The 22,197-nt window shown below is 46.2% G+C and overlaps 1 protein-coding gene across 1 annotated transcript in view; it reads right to left on the bottom strand.

Annotated features, from left to right (window-relative positions):
- Positions 1 to 22,197, bottom strand: part of LMF1 (lipase maturation factor 1) — a 147,799-nt gene that overhangs the window by 106,936 nt on the left and 18,666 nt on the right. The window contains 1 exon segment of the mRNA XM_064725768.1: positions 20,843 to 20,853. Coding sequence (XP_064581838.1) covers positions 20,843 to 20,853 — 11 coding nt within the window.

Genomic DNA, 22,197 nt, shown 5'->3' with positions numbered 1-22,197 from the left:
GAGACAATTCCCATCCTCCAAGCCCAACCAACACATCCTTATTCCAGGGCTCACTGATACTGCTGGGAACGAAAGGGTCACGTTGTTGACCCACCTGCTCCTGTTTTCCTCACTTGGATCTCGTCAAATTTCAGCAGCTGCAGGGCAGCACAAAGCCCCCCATTGTTATCTCTGGCGCAGCCGGAGAGGGAGCCACGGGCTGGGTTTTTTCGGGGGGAAAAAAAAAAGGGAATAAAACCAACGTCCGATGGCGGCTGCGCCCGCCCCACACGCGCTCCGAGGGCTCGGGACACGCTCGGAACTCGGCGTGGCAAAATCCATGGTCTGGGATTTTCCAGAGGTCTCTGCTGGGGCAGGGGAGGAGCAGGAGCAGGAGGAGGTGCTGGAAGGGAGGAGGGAAGGGAAGAAGCAAACCCCAAACCTAAATACGCTTTTCCCTATTCCTTTTAGGGTTTTCAAGTGTTTTGCCTCTTCCAAACGCTCCAGCCCCTCGTGCAATGGAGGGTTTGTATTTGTAGCTTGACATCAAGTGATGTCCCATTTTCATTTTTATTATTTGCCATAAATAAATTCACCATCCCAAGTTAGCACAGCCTGGCCATGGCTGCAGAGGGGTCTCCTCATCCCAAACCTGTTTGTTGGACAATCAGGGAGAAAGCAGTGAGGGAGGGAAGGGCTGGAAGCCTTCAGAAGATAAAAACTAGGCTCAAGAATAATGAATTTTCTTATTTTCTAGTTTTCTGATTCAAAAATATCACCTGGCCAAAATCAACCCTCATACCTGGCTATGCTAGAAAGAGCTCACATAATTAATTCTTATTAATTCCCCTTCCTAAAGCACAGGATAAGGTGCAAACAGCCAATTGTTTCTCTTTGTACAGCAACACCCACACATCAGATTTACCCAGAGCACGTCTGCACGGCACAGACAAATGCTGCTCCAACAGATCCAGATTCCCCAGCTCCCAGCGCAGCTGTCTCCCTATGGATATTGTGTGTCAGACAGCCCAGCAGCCAAGGGGAGGCAGATATCCAATCCAGACTGATTTCCCTGGAATCAGACCTGCTTCCAAGCCCACCTCCCTGAAAACCCAGCGTGGTTTATTTGGTTTCAGCTCGAGCCTAAAGCACCTGTTGGGAATATCTGAGCTGTGCTGCAGGACCAGGGATTTATCCCTGCTCCAGGGGCGGGATCGCTCCTGGTTTGGGGGTGACTTTAAATCCCAAATGACATTTTGGGATTGAACCTCTCCAGGTTGCAGCACCCACAGCCCTCCAGCCCAACAAACCCAAGATCTGACCCAGCTTCCCACATCCTCAACCGCCATTATTAAATATTTCCCATTTCTTGTTCAAAGTCACCTCAGCCTAGGGATACTTCACATTTCTGCAGCCACCAGAAAAAGTTCTGGCTGTTGTTGGAAGATTTGGGAGAACGTCAGCAGGAACTTTTGTACTTAAAGTATAAACTACCCAGAAAAAAAAAAAAATAAAATTTAGCATAAAAACTTTTAAAAGCTTCCAAGTGCTCTCCAGGGTAGTCATTAGGAACTACTTAGGTAACAGGAGGGTGATAACTGGGAGTTAATGCAGCGTTAAATTAGCCCTCCTTCCATGCAGAACTTTAAGTGACAGAGGAATCAGTTGGGAGGATTTTTATTTTATTTTTTAAATAATGAAGTTAATGGATTTCCTGTTTTTAGCTCTGTGGGCGGCTGTCAATTTGAGGGATCTGTACATACTGGATTTAATTACTCTGTCTTCAAGGAAGGAAAATAAGTTCAGCCCTGTTCCTAGGAACAAGCAGGAGCTCTCCAGCTTGGCCTCAAGGTGAGCAGAAGGTGCCCACAGCGGCCAGGGAGGGTGAGATGTCCCTGGAGATGGGAAACAGCATTCCCTGAAACCCTCCTGCCCAGAGAATTTGTGGCTGCTCCATCCCTGGAGGTGCCCAAGGCCAGGTTGGATGGGGCTTGGAGCACCCTGGGACAGTGGAAGGTGTTGGGGTTGGAAATGGAAGAGCTTTAAGGTCCCTCCCAACCCAAACCTTTCCAGGATTCTCAATATCTTCACCATCCCAGAAAACCCTCACGTGGAAAATGAGCTGTGCCTCAGATCCCAGGGAGTGAGGGGAAGAGCCCAGGAATGGCTCAGAGCCCAGACAGGGCAGAGCATTCCTGGGTTCCCCCTGATTTAGGGGCTGGCCAAAGAAAGGGGCAGGAGCCCAGCATGATTTAAGCTGGAAAAGCCTCCAAGGTCAAGTCCAACACCAGACACTTCCCATCTAACTCAGGCCACGTCTTCCCAAATTGTGTGAGACCAGGATCCAACTCCCTGCTTTGAAACAAACACTGGTGACAATGCCAATGAACTTGGCAACGCTTCAATCTTGGCCTCAGTGCAGGAGAGCTCCAGCCCTGACAGCCACCCAGGCCTGTTCACCTTTCCTGATGGAAATCATGGAATGCCAGGGCCACAAAAGCTGGGAAAGACCTCCAGGATCACCAGGCCCATTTTTAGATAAAGATCACAAAACCCCAGGATCAATGAGGTTGGGAAAGCCCTCCAGGACCATCAAATCCAAGCTGGGCCTGATCCCCACCTTGTCCCCAGCCCAGAGCCCTGAGTGCCACCTCCAGGAATTCCTGGGACACCTCCAGGGATGGGCACTCCAAACCTCCCTGGGCAGCTCCTTCCAAAGCCTGACCACCCTTTTCCATGGGGAAATTCCTGCCTGAAGAAAAGCAGAGCTTGTGAACACACAGCCCACGTGTCCCACAGGGAAATGGGAAGGGCTGGAAGGGCCTGGCTGAGAAATGGGAACAGCCAGGCAAGGAGAGGCCAGGGACAAGTGACACCAGCAGGAGCAGGTGATCACAGCTACAAATACATGAAAAATAGAAAAGCTGAAACCCTAAGGCATCTCTTCAGCACCACACAAGGACACAGCAGCTCATCCCCAGCTTTTTGCACAACCTGCCACTCTCATCCCATCTGTTCCTGAAGCAGGCCCCGTGCCATGTGCCCAGGGAGCTGAGCTGCTCCAAACAGGTGTCTGCTGGCTGTTCAATCTTTCTTCTTTTCTGGCAGCTTCAGAACCCATGAGCAGCTGTTCCCCCTGATGCCTTCAGTTTGAACTTTCCTATTTCCCAGATTCTGGAAGGCACTGGTATATAATAACCATGAATTCCACAGAAAGTGTCAGCAGTTCTCCTCACAGCTCAGGCACACAGAACAATCCTTGTCCAGCCCCAGAACCAAGGACACCGCTGCAGCTCCAGGCCCAAAAAGTGCAAACAACAGGGAATGGAGGAGAGAAAAACAGGAAGGATGGAACTTCATAACCTAAAGGTGTAATTGAACAATTATCCCCAATATGGAAATGGAGCAGAACTTATCAAAGTGTGAGAACTCCTGACCCATTGTCCACCTTGGGTGCAGCCACAGCCAGGCCCCTGTACTGCCCAAGGTGAATCCTTTGAGGCTTTTTAATAAATCCCTGCTTTATTCCTTTAACCTTTTTATTCCTTTAATTTTAAATCCTTCCTGTCCAGCCTCTGTTCCAGGCAGCCTCTCCAGGCGTCACCCCAACCCCACCTGCTCTCCTCCCCATCCCAAACTGCCATTCCCCACTCACACCAACAAATTAAACCCAACACTGTGAAGGCACCTGGCAAGCAGACAGCAAGCCAGCCACAAAATAAAAAGCAAATATAACAAATTTCTCCTGCTGTGTCACACGAGGCCCCCACTGCCCTGCACAGATTCAGTTTTAGCCTCATATGAGCACAGGTTTCATCCTGAGTGTCTGCAGGAGATAAATCCAGGCCAGGGGATGCTTTTCCCCATGGATCTGAAGTGAATCTCTCATGGAATATCATCTCTGCCTCCTGATTTTTCTTCCTGAATGGTGCTTTTAAAGCACAGCTTGTATATGAGGTAAGGTAAAAATGGTTGGGTAATTGATTAACCCCGAGGCAGATATCCCTGTCCAACACCCAACAGACACAGGAGACACCAAGGGTGGGATATGAAGGGTCTGGGTGAGAATTATGGAATTTTTAAGGTTGGAAAAGATCTCTTAAACCATCAAGTCCAATGATGAATCCAGAGCCATCATGCTCAGCATGTCCCCAGGTGGTTTTTGAGCAATTCCAGGGATGGCAATTCCACCACTGCCCTGGGCTTGACAACTCTTTCCATGAAAATATTTTTCCTAAATTCTAAGAGAAGACCATGAATGGTTTCTGACGGAATTTACCAGTGCAGAAGGAATTTTCTCATGGAAAGGGTTTCAGGCATTGGAAGTGCCCAGGGAGCTTTGGAGTTCCCATCCCTGGAGGGGTCCAAGGAATTCCTGGAGGTGGCACTGAGTGCTCTGGGCTGGGGACAAGGTGGGGACTTTAAATAGGCTTGGAGGTCTTTTCCAATCTGAATGATTCCAGAATTCCTGCAACATCTTTTACACCCAAAATCTTAAAAAAACAAAAGCAAAACAAAACCAAATAACAACAAAAAAATGCTATTTAAACAAGAGACCATGACAGAACCACTCCAGTACCTATAAATATGATTTTTCTGATTCTAAAAGGGGATTTGCTCTGTCCACACTCAAGGCTATTTTTCAGGATTCCAGCTAAATAAGAAAATGGGCATTGCCAGGTCCTTTTGGACATCCCTCCATCCCAAGAAAAGCAAAGAGGAGTCTCCATTCAGCCCCATCCCTGATGGATCCCAGCCCGCTCCAGGGAAGCTTTGGGGCTGGAAATCTGCTGTGCTGCAGGGCTGCTCCCATCCAGGCCTTCTGCAACACCGTGAGCTCAGGAGGGACCAAAGTGACCCCAACACCCACAGGCTGAACCTCCAGGAACCCCCAGAACAAAGGGAGGGGGAGCAAGAGGGAGCAGAGCAAATGTGCATCTCAGGAAATCAAAAAGCTGCTTTCAAAAGCTGGTTTTGAACTGAGGAGATGGAGGAGGGAGCAGCAGGGCTTTGGTGATTGTGGGACAAATGGCAAAAATGTCAGCTGGGTTAGGAAGCTGTTCTCTCCCTGCACAGTGCAAAGAGGAGCAGACACACACAGAGAGGTGGGGATGCTGATGGTCACACACCTGAATTGGGGGACAAGGCTGAAAATCTGTCTGGGGACCAAAACAAGAAGCAAACAAAAAGAACCCCAAAAAACAAAACAAAACAAACCACAAAAAAAACCTCCCAAAAAATCCCCCCCCCCAAAAAACACCAAATCCAAAAACCCAAAAACCAAACAAAAAAAAACAAAAAACAAAAAAAAACCAAAAAAACCCCTCCAAAAAACCACCACCAAAAAAAACCCAACCAAAAAAAAAAAACCCCAAAAACAAACAAAAAAAAAACCCAAAAAACCCAAAACCCCCCAAAACAAACAAACACAAACAAAAAAAAAAAAACAAAACAAACCACAAAAAAAACCTCCCAAAAAACCCCCCCCCAAAAAAACACCAAATCCAAAAACCCAAAAACAAAAAAAACAAAAAAAAACCCTCCAAAAAACCACCACCAAAAAAAACCCAACCAAAAAAAACCCCCCCCAAAAACAAACAAAAAAACCCAAAACCCCAAAAACCCCCAAAACAAACAAACACAAACAAAAACAAAAAACAAAAAAAAAACAAACCCCAAAAAAAACCTCCCAAAAAATCCCCCCCCAAAAAAACACCAAATCCAAAACCCAAAAAAAAAACCAAAAAAACCCTCCAAAAAACCACCACCAAAAAAACCCAACCAAAAAAAACCCCCCAAAAACAAACAAAAAAAAACCCAAAACCCCCAAAAAAACAAAACAAAACAAAAAAAAAAAGGCATAAAAAAAAAAACCTTTTTAAAAAACTCCAAAAAAAAAAAATAAAAAGAAAAGAACAACCAGTTAACATCATTTCATAAAGTAACACAGACTGCAGTGAGAATTCTAAGTCAGACAATGCTGGGATGGTTTGGGTGGGAAAGGACTTTCAATCTCAGCCCATTCCAGCCCCATTCCATGGGCAGGGACACCTTCCTCTGTCCCAGGTTGCTCCAGGTCTCATCCAACCCAGCCTTGGGCACTTCCAGGGATCCAGGGCAGCCACAGCTCCTCTGGAAATCTGGGAATCTGTGCCAGGGCCTCTCCTGCCTGATTTTCATGGCTCCTGGAGGAAGTCACAAGGTTGGATAATCCAGCAAAAATCCACCAAGGGCAGCTCCAGAGATCCCCCCCTCCAGCCCCACTGCAAACACCCCAGAGCCTTGCTGGTAAAGGGAGCAGAGGAGCAGAAAAGCAGCGTTTTCCCCCCAAAATTCCCCTTCCCTGGGTGCTGCTGCCAGCTGGAAGGAGCCAGCAGCTCCACGATAACACAAACTGAGATTTTCCTGTGCTGCTGGCAGCCTGGGTGGTGGCTGTGCCACGTGAGTGACATCACGGCCACTTGTGAGCGCTGTTTTGCGGCGAAAATTTATTTCAACTAATATTAATAAAACTACAATAGGGTGGCACAACTTATTAAAGATTCTATTTGCAGTTGGTGATCACTCAAAGATCACATTTCACTAGTGATTATCTGTATTTTATTCTTTGTAGAACTCTGGTTATTTCTTTTGTATCATGTTGGACAGTAATTAAGGTTTTCTTTCTACTTTCTCGGATTTCTTTCAAGACTTCTAATAGGTCTTGGTGCTTAATTAATTGTTTTACTAATGTAAGGTTTGCCTCGATAGGGGTAGGTGGTAGTCTGTGATACATTGTGTAATTGGCTGTAATCAGCTGGTGGGATGTTACTGGTACCAAATATGAAAAACTACACTCAATAATCTTCGATAGATTTTTACTCTGTCTCAGCGCGTTCCCCGCCATATAATTAAGGATTTTTGCTTCTCATTTGAAGCAGCAGCTTTTTACATTTCGCTGGAAACCGCTGGGATCGACCACATGAAAACAACAATCAGCCAGGGCAGTGACAAGTGATATTAAACAGCTCCTCACAGATGTCCCAGCACCACAAAACTTGTTCCCCCTGTAAGGAATCCAAATGACTTCAGTGCCTAAAATGAACCAGATGAATGATTTCAGTCCTCACTCTGCACTTATTAAATCAGGCTGAGAAATCCTACAATGCTTTGGGGTGGGAGGGACCGGCCAGATCATCGTGTACATGCCCCAGAACAGAAGGATCCAGCAAAAAAAAAAAAAAAAAAAAAAAAAAGGCAGTTTTTAAAGTGTTCAGCAACACAAAACGAACGTGGAATTGTAAAACTGTAAAAATAGCTCAGGGATTTTGCAGACAAATAATCATCCATACCCTAAAAGCTGGGAAAACATCCTGCTTTAATCCTGCAATTCCAAGTGGATGGCAGCACCTCTTGCTCCAAGACTGAATTCAATTTCTGGACAGAAATCACCGCCCAGGCTTTGATGCAAATGCTCAGTCACTGATGGGGAGCCTGGGGTTCCCTAACTGGATCCATGTGGGAAGGCAGCTGGAACACCAGCACTGCTTATCCTGGTGATTTATCAACCACCTGAGGCCACGCGTGGCACCCAGTGACACCCTGGCTGCAGCACGAGGGACAAATGTTCTGGATAAAAATCACCTTAAACAAGGAAAGGGAACCAAATCTACATTAAAAATATATGCTATTTGTTAAAATAATTATTAAGCAGCCAGTTTTTAAATAGTATTGAGTTTTATACATTAAAAAAAATCTGGTTTTATTTTATAGAATCACAATGATTTGGGCTGGGAGGAACCTTAAAAATAATCTAATTCCAAATTCTCAGTTGGGCTAGAAAAGGATTTAAAAGATCAACCCTTTATAAAGTGAGAGTGTGCCACTCTAAGTGACCACATAAGCACAGATGTTAAAGATAAATTATTTTTTGAAGCATCTAAAAATGTGGAAATAAAGAGAAGAGAGCGCAGCAAAGCTTCCCAAAGGCAGGAAACTGCATTTCCAAAGGAGAGCCCAGATCCTCTTCCTGACACATCTGCAGAGAGGGGAGGTTTTAGCATCCATGGCATCCCAGGGCTCAAAAATGAAATCAAACCCTCCAAAATATTCCTGTACAGGATAATTCTCCAAAGACAAAGTGCTGACCCTTATAGAGCAGCACGTGTTGGGAGCTGCTTTAATTTCATTTTACTTTAAAGCCTCACCAAGGAGAAGTTCAAAATGCTGTTTGTAACCGAGTCAGAGTTAAAAGGTACTCAATAAAAACCTTCACTGATTTCTCCTGGCCATAAATCCAAAAGGTAAGATTGTGCAACACCAGTCCTTCATATTTAATAATAACAAACAGATGGGAAAATATTCTAATAAATTATTTGAACTGTCCAAGCTGTGTGCCAGAAAGTCCTGGCCAGATTTCCCTGCTCAACCATCTCTGGAGCATTTTCCCTGCAGATCTCTGAGCTCTCCCTGTTCCTGGAGGGGGAAATATCAGCAACCAGTGACTTTCTCTTAAAATAAATTTAAAAAGGGATGAAATCACCACTGGAGCTACGTCCTGGGGCTGACACAGCACAGCCAAACACAAGGAAGGGATTTCCATGGCAGAGAAGGAGCCACAGCCTGGCTCAAACCCCCAGGGATGGGGATTTACCCCTGCTCCAGGGTCTGGGTAACTCCTTTAATTTAATTAATAAATTAATTTAATTTATTTAATTAATTTAATAATCCTTTAATTAAATTAATAAATTTAATCCCAAATGTTTGGGATTGAACCTTTCCAGGCTCCAGAGCTTCCAGCTGTGCTGCTTCAGTGTGGGTTTGAACTTCACATCAGGGCATGGTGAGCTCTGTGCACAGAGCAGGGAGACAAAACAATTCCTGCTCCAGCTGGGCACCAAGGACAAATGATCCAAATCTCAGCCCAGGAGCACAAACCCCGTGGGCTGGAGAGAGAAAAACAAGCAGGGTGGGACTTGATAACCTAAAGCTGTAATTGGACAATTAACTCCAATATGCAAATGGACTAAAACTTCTAAAAATGTGAGACTTGATCCATTTTTGTGACCATTTTGGTTCATCTGGGGTGCAGCCCAAGGTGGATCCATTGAGGAGATCCTTTTAATAAATCCCTGCTTTATTCTTTAACCCTGTCCAGCCTCTGCTCTAGCTCAGCCTTCCCAAAGCATCAATTCCATGCAAACATCAATCCCAGAGCTGGATTTGCTGCAGCTCCCATTTAAATGTTTGATTCCAAACCACCAAATCTTGACTTTCAAGCATTCTCCTCCTCTCCCTGGCCACTGCCTGTTTGAAAAGCTGAATGAGCCAGAAGAATGTTATTAGCAATGTTATTAGGAATATTAAGAAGCCATGTAAATGAGAATGGAAAATATTTACATTACACGTTGTGATAAAGGGGGCGAAAAGTGGGATTTTAAAGCTTAGCAAAGGACAGATGGGAAGAGCCAGAGCTCTCATTATCCCCTCAGACACCTCCCTGGCACTGCCCTCCATCCCTCTGGGGGTTTCTGTGCCTGCAGGCTGTGCCTTCCCTGGCTGAGATACCCGGGTCTGCCCTGGTGACAATCTGTGACAAAGGGCCCTGCTGTCACTCTGGCATTCACATCACACGGATTGTCCCTCCCAAAACATCATCATTCCCTCAGGAACCCAAACCAAGGGACAAGAACCATTTCCCTGCAGGTTTCTGTCCCTCATCCTTCACCTTTTCCATGGCTCCTTCCCCCAAAGGATCCTTTCACACCTCCTGCCACTCTAAGCCACCACATAAGCACTGATATCAAAGAGAAATTATTTCTGAAGTATCCAAAAATGTGGAAATAAAGAGAAGAAAGCATTGCAAAGCTCCATGTTCCCTGGGGCTCCTTCAGGCGCCAAAATCCCAAACTTTGGCTCCTTCAGGCGCCAAAATCCCAAACTTTGGCTCCTTCAGGCGCCAAAATCCCAAACTTTGGCTCCTTCAGGCGCCAAAATCCCCAATTCTGGCTTCTTCAGGTGCCAAAATCCCCCAAATCACCCTGGAGCCTTCTCTCCTCCAGGCTACACCAAGGACAGGTAATTTTGGGATGCATCCAGGCCCACCCTTCAAAAAGGACAGGAAAATATCAAAGAGTTGCCATAAAACCTGGAGTCCCTCTGAGTCCAGGCACGGGAGCTGAGGTGCAGCAGAGATTTCAGCTGGAATTTGCTTTGAAATCCTGACACTTATCTGCTTGGAGTAACAGCAAATATGTACCTTGGCTCCCTCCAGCTTCCCAGGGATGGCTGGGAGCAGGATGGCTTAACACTGCGGTTTCACCCGGCCTGGGATGGAAAAAGAGCCCATGAGAAAATGATTTCCCTGGCCTTAAAGTAAATAAATGAATCCCATTTCTTGAGGAGTTGCAGGGATGCAAGTGAGGGGGTGGCCAGAAATATTTGGCTAGGTAGCACTGCCCTGCAATCAGGAATGGGAACATGAGTCTGGGACACCCCAGGGCTGGGGGAACAGCTCAGGAAATCGAGGCAGCCCACACAGGGCTCAGCAGGAAGCGGCCTTGTGTGCAAAGATGCCACAAATGACACGAAAACACCAAATATTTCAGCTCCCAGGAAATTCCTGTCAACAAACAAACCTTGGGGACGGCAGCAGAAGTGGCAGCTCCATTCCTGAGCTCACGGCTCAAGCACTTTGTGCTCTTTCCCTTCAGGTTTTGCACATTTGACCTTGGACTGATTTAACCCCAAATCACGAGCTCAGATGATGCAGTGAAACACCAAGTCCCTTCCAAACCTGATTTTTAATGATGCTCAGTCATTAATGAGCTCCTCTCCCATTTAAAGGGAGAGGAAGGGAGGCATACAGAAATTCTGGTTGCTATGAGTTCTTCACATGCACAACCTCACTTAAACCACACAATTTCGGTTACCACTGAAGTTTAAATTTGTATTTATCTCTCAACTACGACACATCTTGTCCCTAATTTAAAGATGGCAAGGCAAAAAGAACTGCAGCAATTCCAAAAATCCCAACTTTTCCTTCTGTTGGTCCAGAAATCTGCTCAACCCCAGCTCATTCCCACAAATCATACCAAGGAAATATTTTTGGCCAAAGGGACTTCAAGAAGAAATCCACAGACAGCTCCATTGATGGAGTTTGTTCCCTGCTCCAGGCAGATCAAGGAGTCTGGATTTAGAGGAAGATCAAACTTGACCTCTGGCTCTCACTTCCCCCAGTTTTGATGCATGAAGAGAACACAGAAAATGCAATAAACCTCAAAATAGAGACTTGTGAAGAATCCCAGAGAATTCCAAAAAGGGGCTCTGCCAGCATAAATACAATTAAACAATATTTAACCTTCAGTAGCATCAAGCTGTCAAATAAATATCCCTAAGAAGACAACTTAAAAGAAGGGAAAAAACAATCCCACACCATTCCTTCTCCTCCTTCCTGCAGAAAAAAAAGGATAAGAATAGATAAGAACACAGGACAAATGTCCTGGAAAAAAGCCTTAATTTTATTGCTCAAACCCATGGATTTTTAATCCGTGGCCAAAATAAAATACCGGATAGGAATGGGCAGGAAAATGGAATTTTTTTTTCCATTTTTATTGCAATGCTGTGGCTGCTTCCAGCTGGGATCCTGCAGGGAGATGGAGAAGGTGCTCCAGACCAAAAGTTTTTCCAAATCTCTCACTGATTAATAAAAGACAAAAAAGTCAATCATTTAACCTGACCCAAACTTCTTCTCTGCTTATCAAATATTCCTGATGGAAAGCAACCAAAATCCACAGACTTGCACCCAAACTTCCACACCCCAGATCAATTAAAAGGATGGAGAATATCCCAAGAGTTGGAATCCTTAAAAAGGGTCCAACCTCCCTCTGAGCCCCTCACACAACTCCCAGCTGCCCTGAGGTGTCCAATGCCAAGATCTCAACCCTTTAATTAATAATTCTTCCACAGAAGAACATCCACCAGGATCCATCATCCCCAGGAGAAATGGAGCTCCAAAACTCCATGGCAAGAGCTGGAATCACCCTCACCAATCACTGCCAGAAAATTTTTATGGGATGTAGATTAAGGGAGAAGAAAGGCATGGAATGGGAAGGAGCCACAGATAAACCAGAAGTTGGAAGCGACAGTGGATAATGGAAAAGAAAAACTCCAGCAGCTCCTTGGATGCCCTTTGGTTTATTGTGATTATCCAGGGGTTACTCTGCACATCAAGGTTTATTTAACTTCAGGAAAACACAAAAATAAAAATCAAACTTCTCCCCCAGTGCCAGACCTGAACTTTGGATGGAAGCAAGCCCTGAACGCAGCTCTGCCCAACTCTGATCCTGCCTCCATCAAAAGCCTGGAGACAGCACAGGGAATTCAGACAGCTCAGGTGTCAGCCTGTGGGAGCCAGCCCCGATGCTCTGTTTGCACTGCAGCCTCCCCAGCTGGTCCTTCTCACTAAAAATCAGGAGAAAACCTTCCTATCTCCCACTGCTGAGGTGGGTTCTGGGCTCCCAGAACATTCCCCAGAGATGGCTGTTCCCAGGTGAAGCCAAGCAGGCGGGTTTTCCCCAGAGTTTGGGACAGCTGGCAAACACTGCAGGGACACAGAGTGCCAGAATTGCTTGGCATCTCAAGGCCCTTCAAGCACAAAGGTTTTAAAACCCAGCAGAATTCCATAAATCAGGTGGAGGCCAGGCTGGACAGGGCTTGGAGCAACCTGGGATAGTGGAAGGTGTCCCTGCCCATGGAACAAGATGAGATTTGAGGTCCCTTCCAACCCAAACCCTTCCATGATTCCATAAAATAAAGCCAATGTCTTCTGCACCTGCTCTCACACCTGCCAAAAACCCACTTTAAAACGCTTGTCTGGGCTTGATTTTTTTAAAAACTAGAGCAAAAGGCTGAAAATAATACCACAACACAACAGTTACAGGAGCACTTCGTGGGGTACTGCAGGTCAGCCTTGCTGGGGGACTTTGCTCTGGTTTTCCAGAGGGAAACTCATCCTTTGTAATGAAATGGGAACAACCAGAAGAGGGAGAAGCAACAATCTCCAGGATATTTGTGACCACAGCCGGAGCAGGCTCAGAGCAGCCCCACATCCCTGATTTTCTTTTCCAAATCCCTCTGTGCCACAGGAGAACCCTGCAGGTGACAGTGGCCATCCCAAATCCCATCCCAGCTTGGGCAGGTGGGGCTCAGCATGCACAAAATGAGGATTGTGTCCTTGGGGTTGTTAAAATTCCCACTCCCTGAAGGAGTGAGGGAATCAATCACCCCCTCCCAGCCTCATTCCAGCTGGGGAATTCCATGGGATCTCCTCAAACCCCAAAGAAGTGGGAGCTGTGTCCACCCTGAGCACTGTCCCCAGGCATTGTCACACCAGCTGAACTCCAGCCCAAAGCGGTGGCAGCAGTTTGGTGCTGGGCAGCACCTCCCTGGTTTATAATCAATTTGGAACAAGCTTTTCTTGTTGAAAAATCCATTTTTTAGCACAAACAGGGAGCAATCAGCCTGAATTGGGATGTCTGGACATCAAATCCTCCTCAAAACGCTGGGAAAAGGCTCCTGTAAGATTTTGATGTTTTTTTAAGAACTGAGCTGGCACTTCCCTGAAGCCCAGGCTTGTTTCTGCTCCTGCACAGAAGGGAACTGGGAGCAGGCAGAAAGCCTGGGTTTAATGGGAGGCTTAACACAAATCCAGGGAAAGCTCAGGAGAGATAACAGAGAGGCTCCTGCGAGATAAGAACAAGTGCTGGCTTGATAAGGAGCTCAGGAGAGCTCAGGGCCAGGATCAAAGTCTGCAGGTGAACCTGAGAACAGGCTCAGTCCTACACACCAAGAGCAATTACAGCTAATTAAACTAATTGCCTTTTTCCTAGTGTAGAATCACGAATGGTTTGGGTTGGAAGGGACCTTAAAGCCCAACCAGTTCCAATCCCAGAACTCTCCACCATCCCAGGGTGCTCCAACCTGGCCTTGGACACTTCCAGGGATCCTGAAGCAGCCACAGCTTATCTGGGAAAGCCATCCCAGCCCCTCCCCACGCCCAGAGGGAGGAATTCCTTCCCAATATTCCATCTATCCCTGCCCTCTGCAGTTTAAAACCACTGCTCCCTGTCCTGTCATGATCTGCCCCTACAAAAAGTCCCTCTCCCTCTTTTTTGACCCAGTCCAAAGTCACCCATCAGCTCTGCTCCAACAGCCAAACCCTGAGCTGAAGCACCAGACAGGAACAGGAGAGAATTCCCTCAGCCACATCCAACACCAGACACTTCCCATCTAACTCAGGCCACGTTTTCCCAAATTGTGCGAGACCAGGATCCAACTCCCTGCTTTGAAACAAACACTGGTGACAATTCCAATGAACTTGGCAACGCCTCAGTCTCAGCCTCAGTGCAGGAGAGCTCCAGCCCTGACAGCCACCCAGGCCTGTGCACCTTTCCTGATGGAAATCATGGAATGCCAGGGTCACAAAAGCTGGGAAAGACCTCCAGGAACACCGGGTCAATTTTTGGAGAAAGATCACAAAATCTCATAAAAATTAAGGCTGGGAAAGCCCTCCAGGACCACCAGCCTGTGGGAGCCAGCCCTGATCCACTGTTTGCCCTGGAGCCTCCCCAGCTTGTCTTTCTCACTAAAAACCAGGAGCAAACCTTCCTATCTCCCACTGCTGAGGTGGATTCTGCTCTTAGGCGAGTTCAGGGCTCACAAACATTTCCCTAGGGCTGGTTGTTTCCAGGTGAAGCCAAGTTGTGGCTTGGTGAGTCCAAGCTGGGCCTGATCCCCACCTTGTCCCCAGCCCAGAGCCCTGAGTGCCACCTCCAGGAATTCCATGGACACCTCCAGGGATGGGCACTCCAAACCTCTCTGAGCAGCCCCTTCCAAACCCTGACCACTGAATTCTCCCCGAATTCCTCCCAAGCACACAACCCCAGCCAGCCAAAGGCATTTCTGTTTGTTTCCTTTTCGTCGAGGCCGGGCCAAAAGGCAGTCACAAGAGCAGAGCAGGAACAATCTGCTCAGGGAAAGGCTTTCCCCCTTTCTGCAAGGCCAGCGTTCCCATTCCACCCACTTACATTCCTGGATTAAGGGAAAATAAAATCACATCCGCAGGCCGGCCAGCAGTGACACGGGTCGAGATCCATGGCAAAGGGCTGGAAGAGAATTCCAGGCATGGAGAGCTCTTTGGAGAAGTTCTGCACTCCTTCCAGCACCACCATTTCCATCAGGCCTCGTTAAGGAGCATTTTATCCCTTCAGCTCATTTGCATAATTGCCGCAATCAAAGGCACTACTTTGCAGTAATAACTTTAATGGCAGATTTTTCCTCAAACATTCTTTTTTAAATGCACCGAGGTGAGGGTGGTGCAGCCATGTGCCAGGAGGAATCCAGGCAGGAGGTGACCCTGGAGGGATGTGGGGTGTGGAGAGGGACCAGTTGCTTTCAGTTTTGGGATTGTTTCTGCTTTATCATGCCCAAGGTGCATCCCAGAACTGAAATATTTGCCAATTAAACAGCAGCCTGGTTGGTACATTGGGAATTTCCTGATTTTTTCCCCAATTATTTGCTACTGTTGTCTTATTAGGAGGGAATCTGGTTCATTTCCAGGTTAAAACCAGGTTTTGGGAGGGAGAGTCCCAATCTCAGTCTTTGGTTTGGCTTTACAGAAATGGGATTGGTTGGGTTGGAAGGGACCTTAAAGCCCATTCCATTCCAACCCCTGCCATGGGCCACCTTCCACTGGAGGTTTCTCCTGGAAATTTGGAGCTCTGGCCTGTATCCCTCAAATCCATGGAGATAAGAACATGGAGATAACATCTCCAAAGCCTCAGCAGCCTTGTAAGGTTTATTTTGAAGACAGGCAAGAACCACTGGCCTAATTTTTAACATAAAACACAGACTTAGAGAAAACAAGCTGAGATCCAACTGGGAGCTGACAGCAGAAGCCAGCTGGGATTTCCACCCTGCAGCTCCTGTGTCCTCCAGAAAACCCAATTTCACCCCAAACCCAGCTGCTCCACCAGTGCATCTCCAGCTCCATGGTGCTGGGATGTTCCTCATGGAAAGCTTCCCAGGACCATGGGAGCATCATGCCCAAGCAGGCTCCACATCTCCTCCCTGGGCCAGCAGAAGATCTGGGGGAATATTTCCCCTCTATAAGGGGAAGTAATGGTGTTTTCCTCATTCTGAGCCTCACATCTTTACTTTTTTCCCCTGGAAATCTTCCTCAGCCCCACTTTACATGCCCTGAACCCAAATCTTGTTTCCAGTTCTGCTGGGAACAGCTGGTTGGCACACAAGGGAAGGGGCAGCAGCTCTCCATGGCAAACAGGGAATCTTCTGGGAAGAAATGAGGAATTCAAGAGAGGTTATGTGGCCCTGCTGATTCAGTGCTCCCAGACCCAATGCAGCCTGGCTGTAGCAGGTTTCTGATAGCAGACATCAGCCACCAGGCTCCCAAACAAGCCTGGCTCAAGCCAAGGCCCCGCTGCCCTTTAATGCAGGCCTAACAACATTAAACCCAAGCCCAGGGTGAGGCTGGGCAGGGAATCAGACACGGCATAAATTAAAGCAGAGGATATGAATTCCGTGCAGGCTGCAGCACCGGGGTTAACGTGGGTCTGGAAGCAGTTTAGGGAAAACCTGGAGTGGCTAAGGGCCAGCTCTGAGCTGAGCTGCTCGGGCCTAATCGTTTCCTTCAGGCAGGCTACTCCAGCTCACTAATAGGTTTTAATAAAAACTTCCAATTGGGCCAGTAAACCCCTCATTAAGCTGTTTTTAAAGCATGAATTTAAGAGGGCCGGGGGTAAAAGGTCAGGGGGAGTTTTTAATTCAGACCGGCTGGCAAAAGGTGCTGTTGTGATTGAAAACACCAGAGTTCAAGTGTCCAGGGCCACATAAACATCCGACTCTGTCACTAGACCTGCTTAAGTGACAGCTTGAAAAATAGATTTAATAAGACAGAGAGAAAAGTTTCCCACTCTTACAGCAGCAATAGGAACAGCAGATCCCAATATTAGGCAGGAATGGTTGGGGAGCAGCTCCAGCCCTCCCATCCTGGTGTGAGGGGTGAATAAAGAGCAGCCCATGGCCAGCTGGGTGTGCAGCCATTGCCAGGGGCTCTGGGCTCCAGGGTTGGGAATTCTCTGGGAATAACACGGAACAGCCCAAGCCCATGTCCTGCTGCCAGGGCCTCCCCAACACAACCAGAGCTTGGGGATCCTGTGCTGCCATGTGGAATGTCACAGCATCCCACACTGGAATGGCCTGGAAGGGAGTTTTAGGCTTTCCCACTGTCCCAGCTCTGCTCCAGCCTGGCCTTGGACTCTCCCAGGGATGGAGCAGCCACAAAAACCCTTCAAAATAAGGGAATTCTCCTGGGCAGCCTCCCCCTCTGCAGAGGGGTCTGCAGCAATCTCCAGCTCAGCCCATCCCCACCAAACTTCAGGACCTGCACCCCTGAAGTTTGACCTCAGCTGTTGCATTTTCCTCTCGTTTTCCTCCATGACCACAGAGCTGCTCTCCAGGCTGGAGCAGCTAAAGGAAAACTTCCCCCCCTTCCCTGGGAACACTCACAGAGCAGCAACATCTCCTCCATCTCACCCAGAACCCCAGCTGTGCACTCCAACATTTAATTTTATGTCAATGCACATCTAAAATTCGAGATCCCTGAAGACCTTTTAAAAGAAAATCCTCCTTGGAACAATTTGCATTGAAGCAGAGAGTGAGGATTTAACAAGTGATGGAGAATTACAAATACTCGGCTCTCAACTTTTTATTCTACTTCTAATCAAAACACACTTCAGCTCAAATTCTGAGCTAATAGATGCAATAGCAAATTGGGGGGCATTTTGGGTAGGAACTCAGTTATTTGCTCATTCCATGTTTACAGAGAATGGGGAAAAAACCTCCAGAGTTTGTTCAGGGATTGTCTTTTCTCCACACCAAAATTAACAAGGAAGTTTGCTGGGGGAGGGAGAGGGGGAAAAAAAAAAAAGAATTCTGCTTTTAAAATGTGCTTCTAATTCTGGCCTGCAAGGAGAGCAGGAGCCAGGCTCTCTGGAATGATCCCTAAGGAAACATTTGCTTTGGCTCCACACAGGACACTCCGGAGCATCAGGAGTCAAATGGGATCAGCTGCTGCTCCATCCCTTCTGTTTAATGATCCCATTGATGGCCACGAGGGCAGCAGAGCCATTCCTGCCCTTCCTGCCTGCTCCTTGCTGGGAACAGGGATCCAAAACCACTGGGATAATTCAGGATCTCTCTGCAGTGACCTCATTTTCCCTGGGTTTTTCATTCTACACAGATCCACCACAACTCACCCCATCCTTGTGGTTTTTCCTGCTTTTAACTCCCCGGTGCCACCTTTTATTTAGCCAAGACAGACTCAGGACCCTCAAAGTTTCATTTGAATATCTCAGGGTTCTTTAAAACCAGAAGGCAGAGCAGAAAAAAAGAGGAAAAAGGAAGCCTGGAAAAGAGCAGCACCTTTTCCAAACCTCTGCTAGAGCAGGGATAATAAATCCCTACATGGAATCAGACTTTCACTGGGAAAAAAAGGAGTCCTTGGGGGTATCTCAGGCAGAAGCTTCCTCCTGCTCTAGGAGAGAACCCAGGGCAAACCAGAATCAGCAAAGGTGGCAGTTCTGGTCTCATTCCAAGGCAGGAGAACACAGCTCCTGAATTTTCAGGAAGGATAAAGCAGAAATTGCTAATCCCAGCAGCACAGAGGGAACCTGGAGAGAGGCAGAGCTGAGCCAGGCCAGGGGTTCCACCAGGGAGAACATGAGGGAAAGGCCTTGGAACAGCAAAACTCCAGGAGGAGATTTAGGCTGAGGATGGAGAAGCCAGGAAAGCTCTGGAGGAGCAGCCTGGTCCTGCTCTGAGGGCAGGCAGGGCATCCAGCCATCCATGGATCCATCCATCCCAAAAATCCAGCCATCCATCCCATCCCAAAAACCCAGCCAGGAACAGCCTCACCAGAACTGTGCCCTTCCAAAAATAAGGAGGAAAAGTGGATGTGGATCTGTGCCCATCCACAGGAAAGGTCCCAGGTGCCCTCACCACCCCGCTGGCTCCAAAGCCAGGTTTACATCAGAATAAAAATAAACTCAGCCTAAAGTGGTCCCAGCTCAGCTGATTCCAGGCCTGACTCCAGCATCTCCATCCCTGAGCAGCTCCTCAGCTTCCAGGCATGAACAGCCCAGCCTGGGGCTCTGCATTCCCAGCTCCTTCCCTCCAGTGAGGAGGATTTTTAATCACTTTTCCCCAACCAGGACTAAGAGCAAAGAGCAAAACCTGTGGCAATACCAGTTGATCTCACAGCTTGCTGTTATTTCCAGGCTCTGGAGTTCTTTAAAATTCACAGGGACAGCCTGGAGATTGAATAGAGGCTACCAAAATCCATCCTGAGATGTAGCAAAAAAGAAAAAAACCCTCACACTTCCTGGAGGGGGATAGGAAACAGTCAGCACTTACAAAGAACTCTCCAGGAATTTCTTTTTTTTTCAGGATCTTGCTTTGAAGTAGATGCTCCCAAAGAATGAGGCTTCCAGAGCTCAGCAATATTTAATGTACTGCCCCAGCAATGGATGACAATGTTGTTGTTTCAGCTATATTATAACAAAAATATTGTGGTTTTCCTGTATTCTGACAAAAGGAACTGCAGATTTACATCTCCTTCATCTCACTCCGAAGGAGCCCTCACGCCAAAAACGGGGAAGGGAGAGACCCCACTGGGTACAAAGGGCTCCTTGGAGGGGGATCTCCACTTGGGACACAAGGAAAAGCCAAAAAAATATGAAACACCACTTGAAAAACAACACAAACAAACCATTTCTCCACACCCATCAGCAGCACACCCCGAGGATGAGCAGCTCCAGCCCAGTCCTCTGGGTTTGTGCTGTCCTGGATTCAATATCCACATCTAACAGGGAAGAATTATCTGGAATGCTTTATGGAGCAGAATGGAGAATTCTCCATATTCTGGTCTCCACATCAGCATTCCCAGAAACATTGGGACGGTTCAAGGAACAGCTTGAACTCCAGAACATTCCATGGAGAATGAGGACAAAGCTGCAACGCCCAGAAGGAAAAGGGATCAAACCTCCATGGAACACACACATGGAGTTTGACCATTCTTGTGCCCCCTTTCTGAATAATCAGATTCAAAACACAAATCCCATTTCCAGCCATGATCCAGAGTCCTTCTACACCCACTCACCCCATGCCATTCCTGAAGGGAGAAAACACAGCCATAAAAGTCTGATTTAAGGTGTTAGTCCATGGCAGCAATACCCAGAAAATCAGTTTTCCTAATATTTCCACAGAGGGGAATGTTTTCAGCAGGATTTGTAAGCTTCCATTTAAGAATGGGTTGGAAAACTGCAAATAATCCAACTAGGAAAAAAAAAAAAATCTGACCTCTTAGAGAGCTACACCTGCAGCTCAGCCCAGGAAAAAGCCCATGACAGGAATAATATTCCTGATATCCAAATCACCTTGGAAAGGGAGTTTGGGAGCAAGAGATTCCCTCCCAGGAATGTCCTTCATTCCCTTCATCTCAAACATGACCTTTCCATCAACTCTCCTCATCCTCAATTTACAAAATTTCCTTTCCTCAAGGACATGTGGGCAGAAATAAATGCAATGAAATTTAATCAAAAGCTTAATAAAAATAGTAAACTTAATAAAAATACTCTTAAATTTTAAAAAAAATCAAAATTTAAATATGCCAGGCAAGAGAGAAAAAGAAAAAATTTAAACATGCCAGAGGAAGAGCAAGACAAGCTGGAAAAATGAAAAAGCTACATACCCACAAATGCATCAACAAAATATTACTGCAGCTTTTGGGTCATTTTTAGTCACTTACCAAAGGAATACCTGCAAAACAAAATGAAGAGAAAGCAAGAGAATTAAAATTGGGGTTGAGAAATTCAAGGGAACGATGTTTTGTGTTGGTTTTGTTGCTCACTTCCAATGTTTGGAGTTTCAAAACGCTGTCAGGGAGTACAGAAAAGTCCTGAATTGCATAAAATGTACCAGAAATGGGAAAATGCTGCTGCATGGAAATGGAAGAGGAGAAAATTGCTGAATTTTTGGGCTGCTCAGCCCTCCAAGGAATTGCCCCCTTCCTTTGGGACACAGAAGGGCTGCTCCTGCTTCTCCCACTGCAATTCCCTTCAGCCTCAGCTGCACCACAGTGATTTTCTGTAAAATTACCAATTCTGACTAAAACTGACTTTTAATCCCAAAGCTGAGCAAGTTTTAAGATGTTCTTCAAATTTCGTTTATTCCCAATATGGCTTCAATCCCACAACAGGAATTTGTATTTATTTATATGTATTTGTACTTACTTATTTTTATATATTTGTAACTATTTATATATGTGTGTATTTGCTTATTTCTACATATTTGTAGTTTATTTATATGTATTTGTTTATATATATTTGTATTTTGATTTATTTGTATTTATTTATATGTATTTGTAGCATATTAAACTAAACCAAATAAACCCACCCCCAATACTAAGAAACACACCAGGTTTCTAAGATTTTTAGAAGGATTTGCAATGACTGAAAATATCCTGAATAAATTGCATTTTATACTCATCACTGATAGTTTTCTGAACCAATCCACCTCAATATTTTACACCATATTTAACAACAATTTCCTACAGATTTACTGATGTATAAAGAGAAAAAAAAAAGCAGGATAATTTGTAATTTAATGAATAATAAAAGCAGCTTTTTAAGAAGTTATTTGTCATTAAGGGAACCTCACTCTGCTGATCTCCACCAACACCAACTCACAGGAACCATTCTCATTTCTTGGCACAACTAAGAACCCCCTGAGGCTCATTTAAAGCACGCCCCCAAATGAGGAATTAATAAAATATTGTATTTTGCTGAGCCACATGAAGTTTTCTGACGTGTGTCTGGTGCTGATTACATCAATCCAGGCTCCCGGCCCCGTCATGTGATGACAGGCAAACACTTGTGGATTTATTTCTCTGAAGAAGCCTGCGAGACAAATGCCAAGGAAACCAAACCAAATGGCCCACTCGGAATCCATAAAAGCAGCAGGAATTCTTGCAGGGATTTCTTAGATTTTAATAGGTACAAGCAGGGCAGGTACCCAATTCCCACAGATTTCAGGTGGGGGGTTTAGAATTTAATCACCACTTTTTCCTTTTCAAGGTGGCTATAATGAGTTAACAGAAGTATT

Source organism: Zonotrichia leucophrys, chromosome 14 (assembly GCF_028769735.1).
Source record: "Zonotrichia leucophrys gambelii isolate GWCS_2022_RI chromosome 14, RI_Zleu_2.0, whole genome shotgun sequence".
In the NCBI taxonomy this organism is placed as follows: domain Eukaryota; kingdom Metazoa; phylum Chordata; class Aves; order Passeriformes; family Passerellidae; genus Zonotrichia; species Zonotrichia leucophrys.
This window is presented reverse-complemented; position numbering and strand designations above follow the sequence as displayed.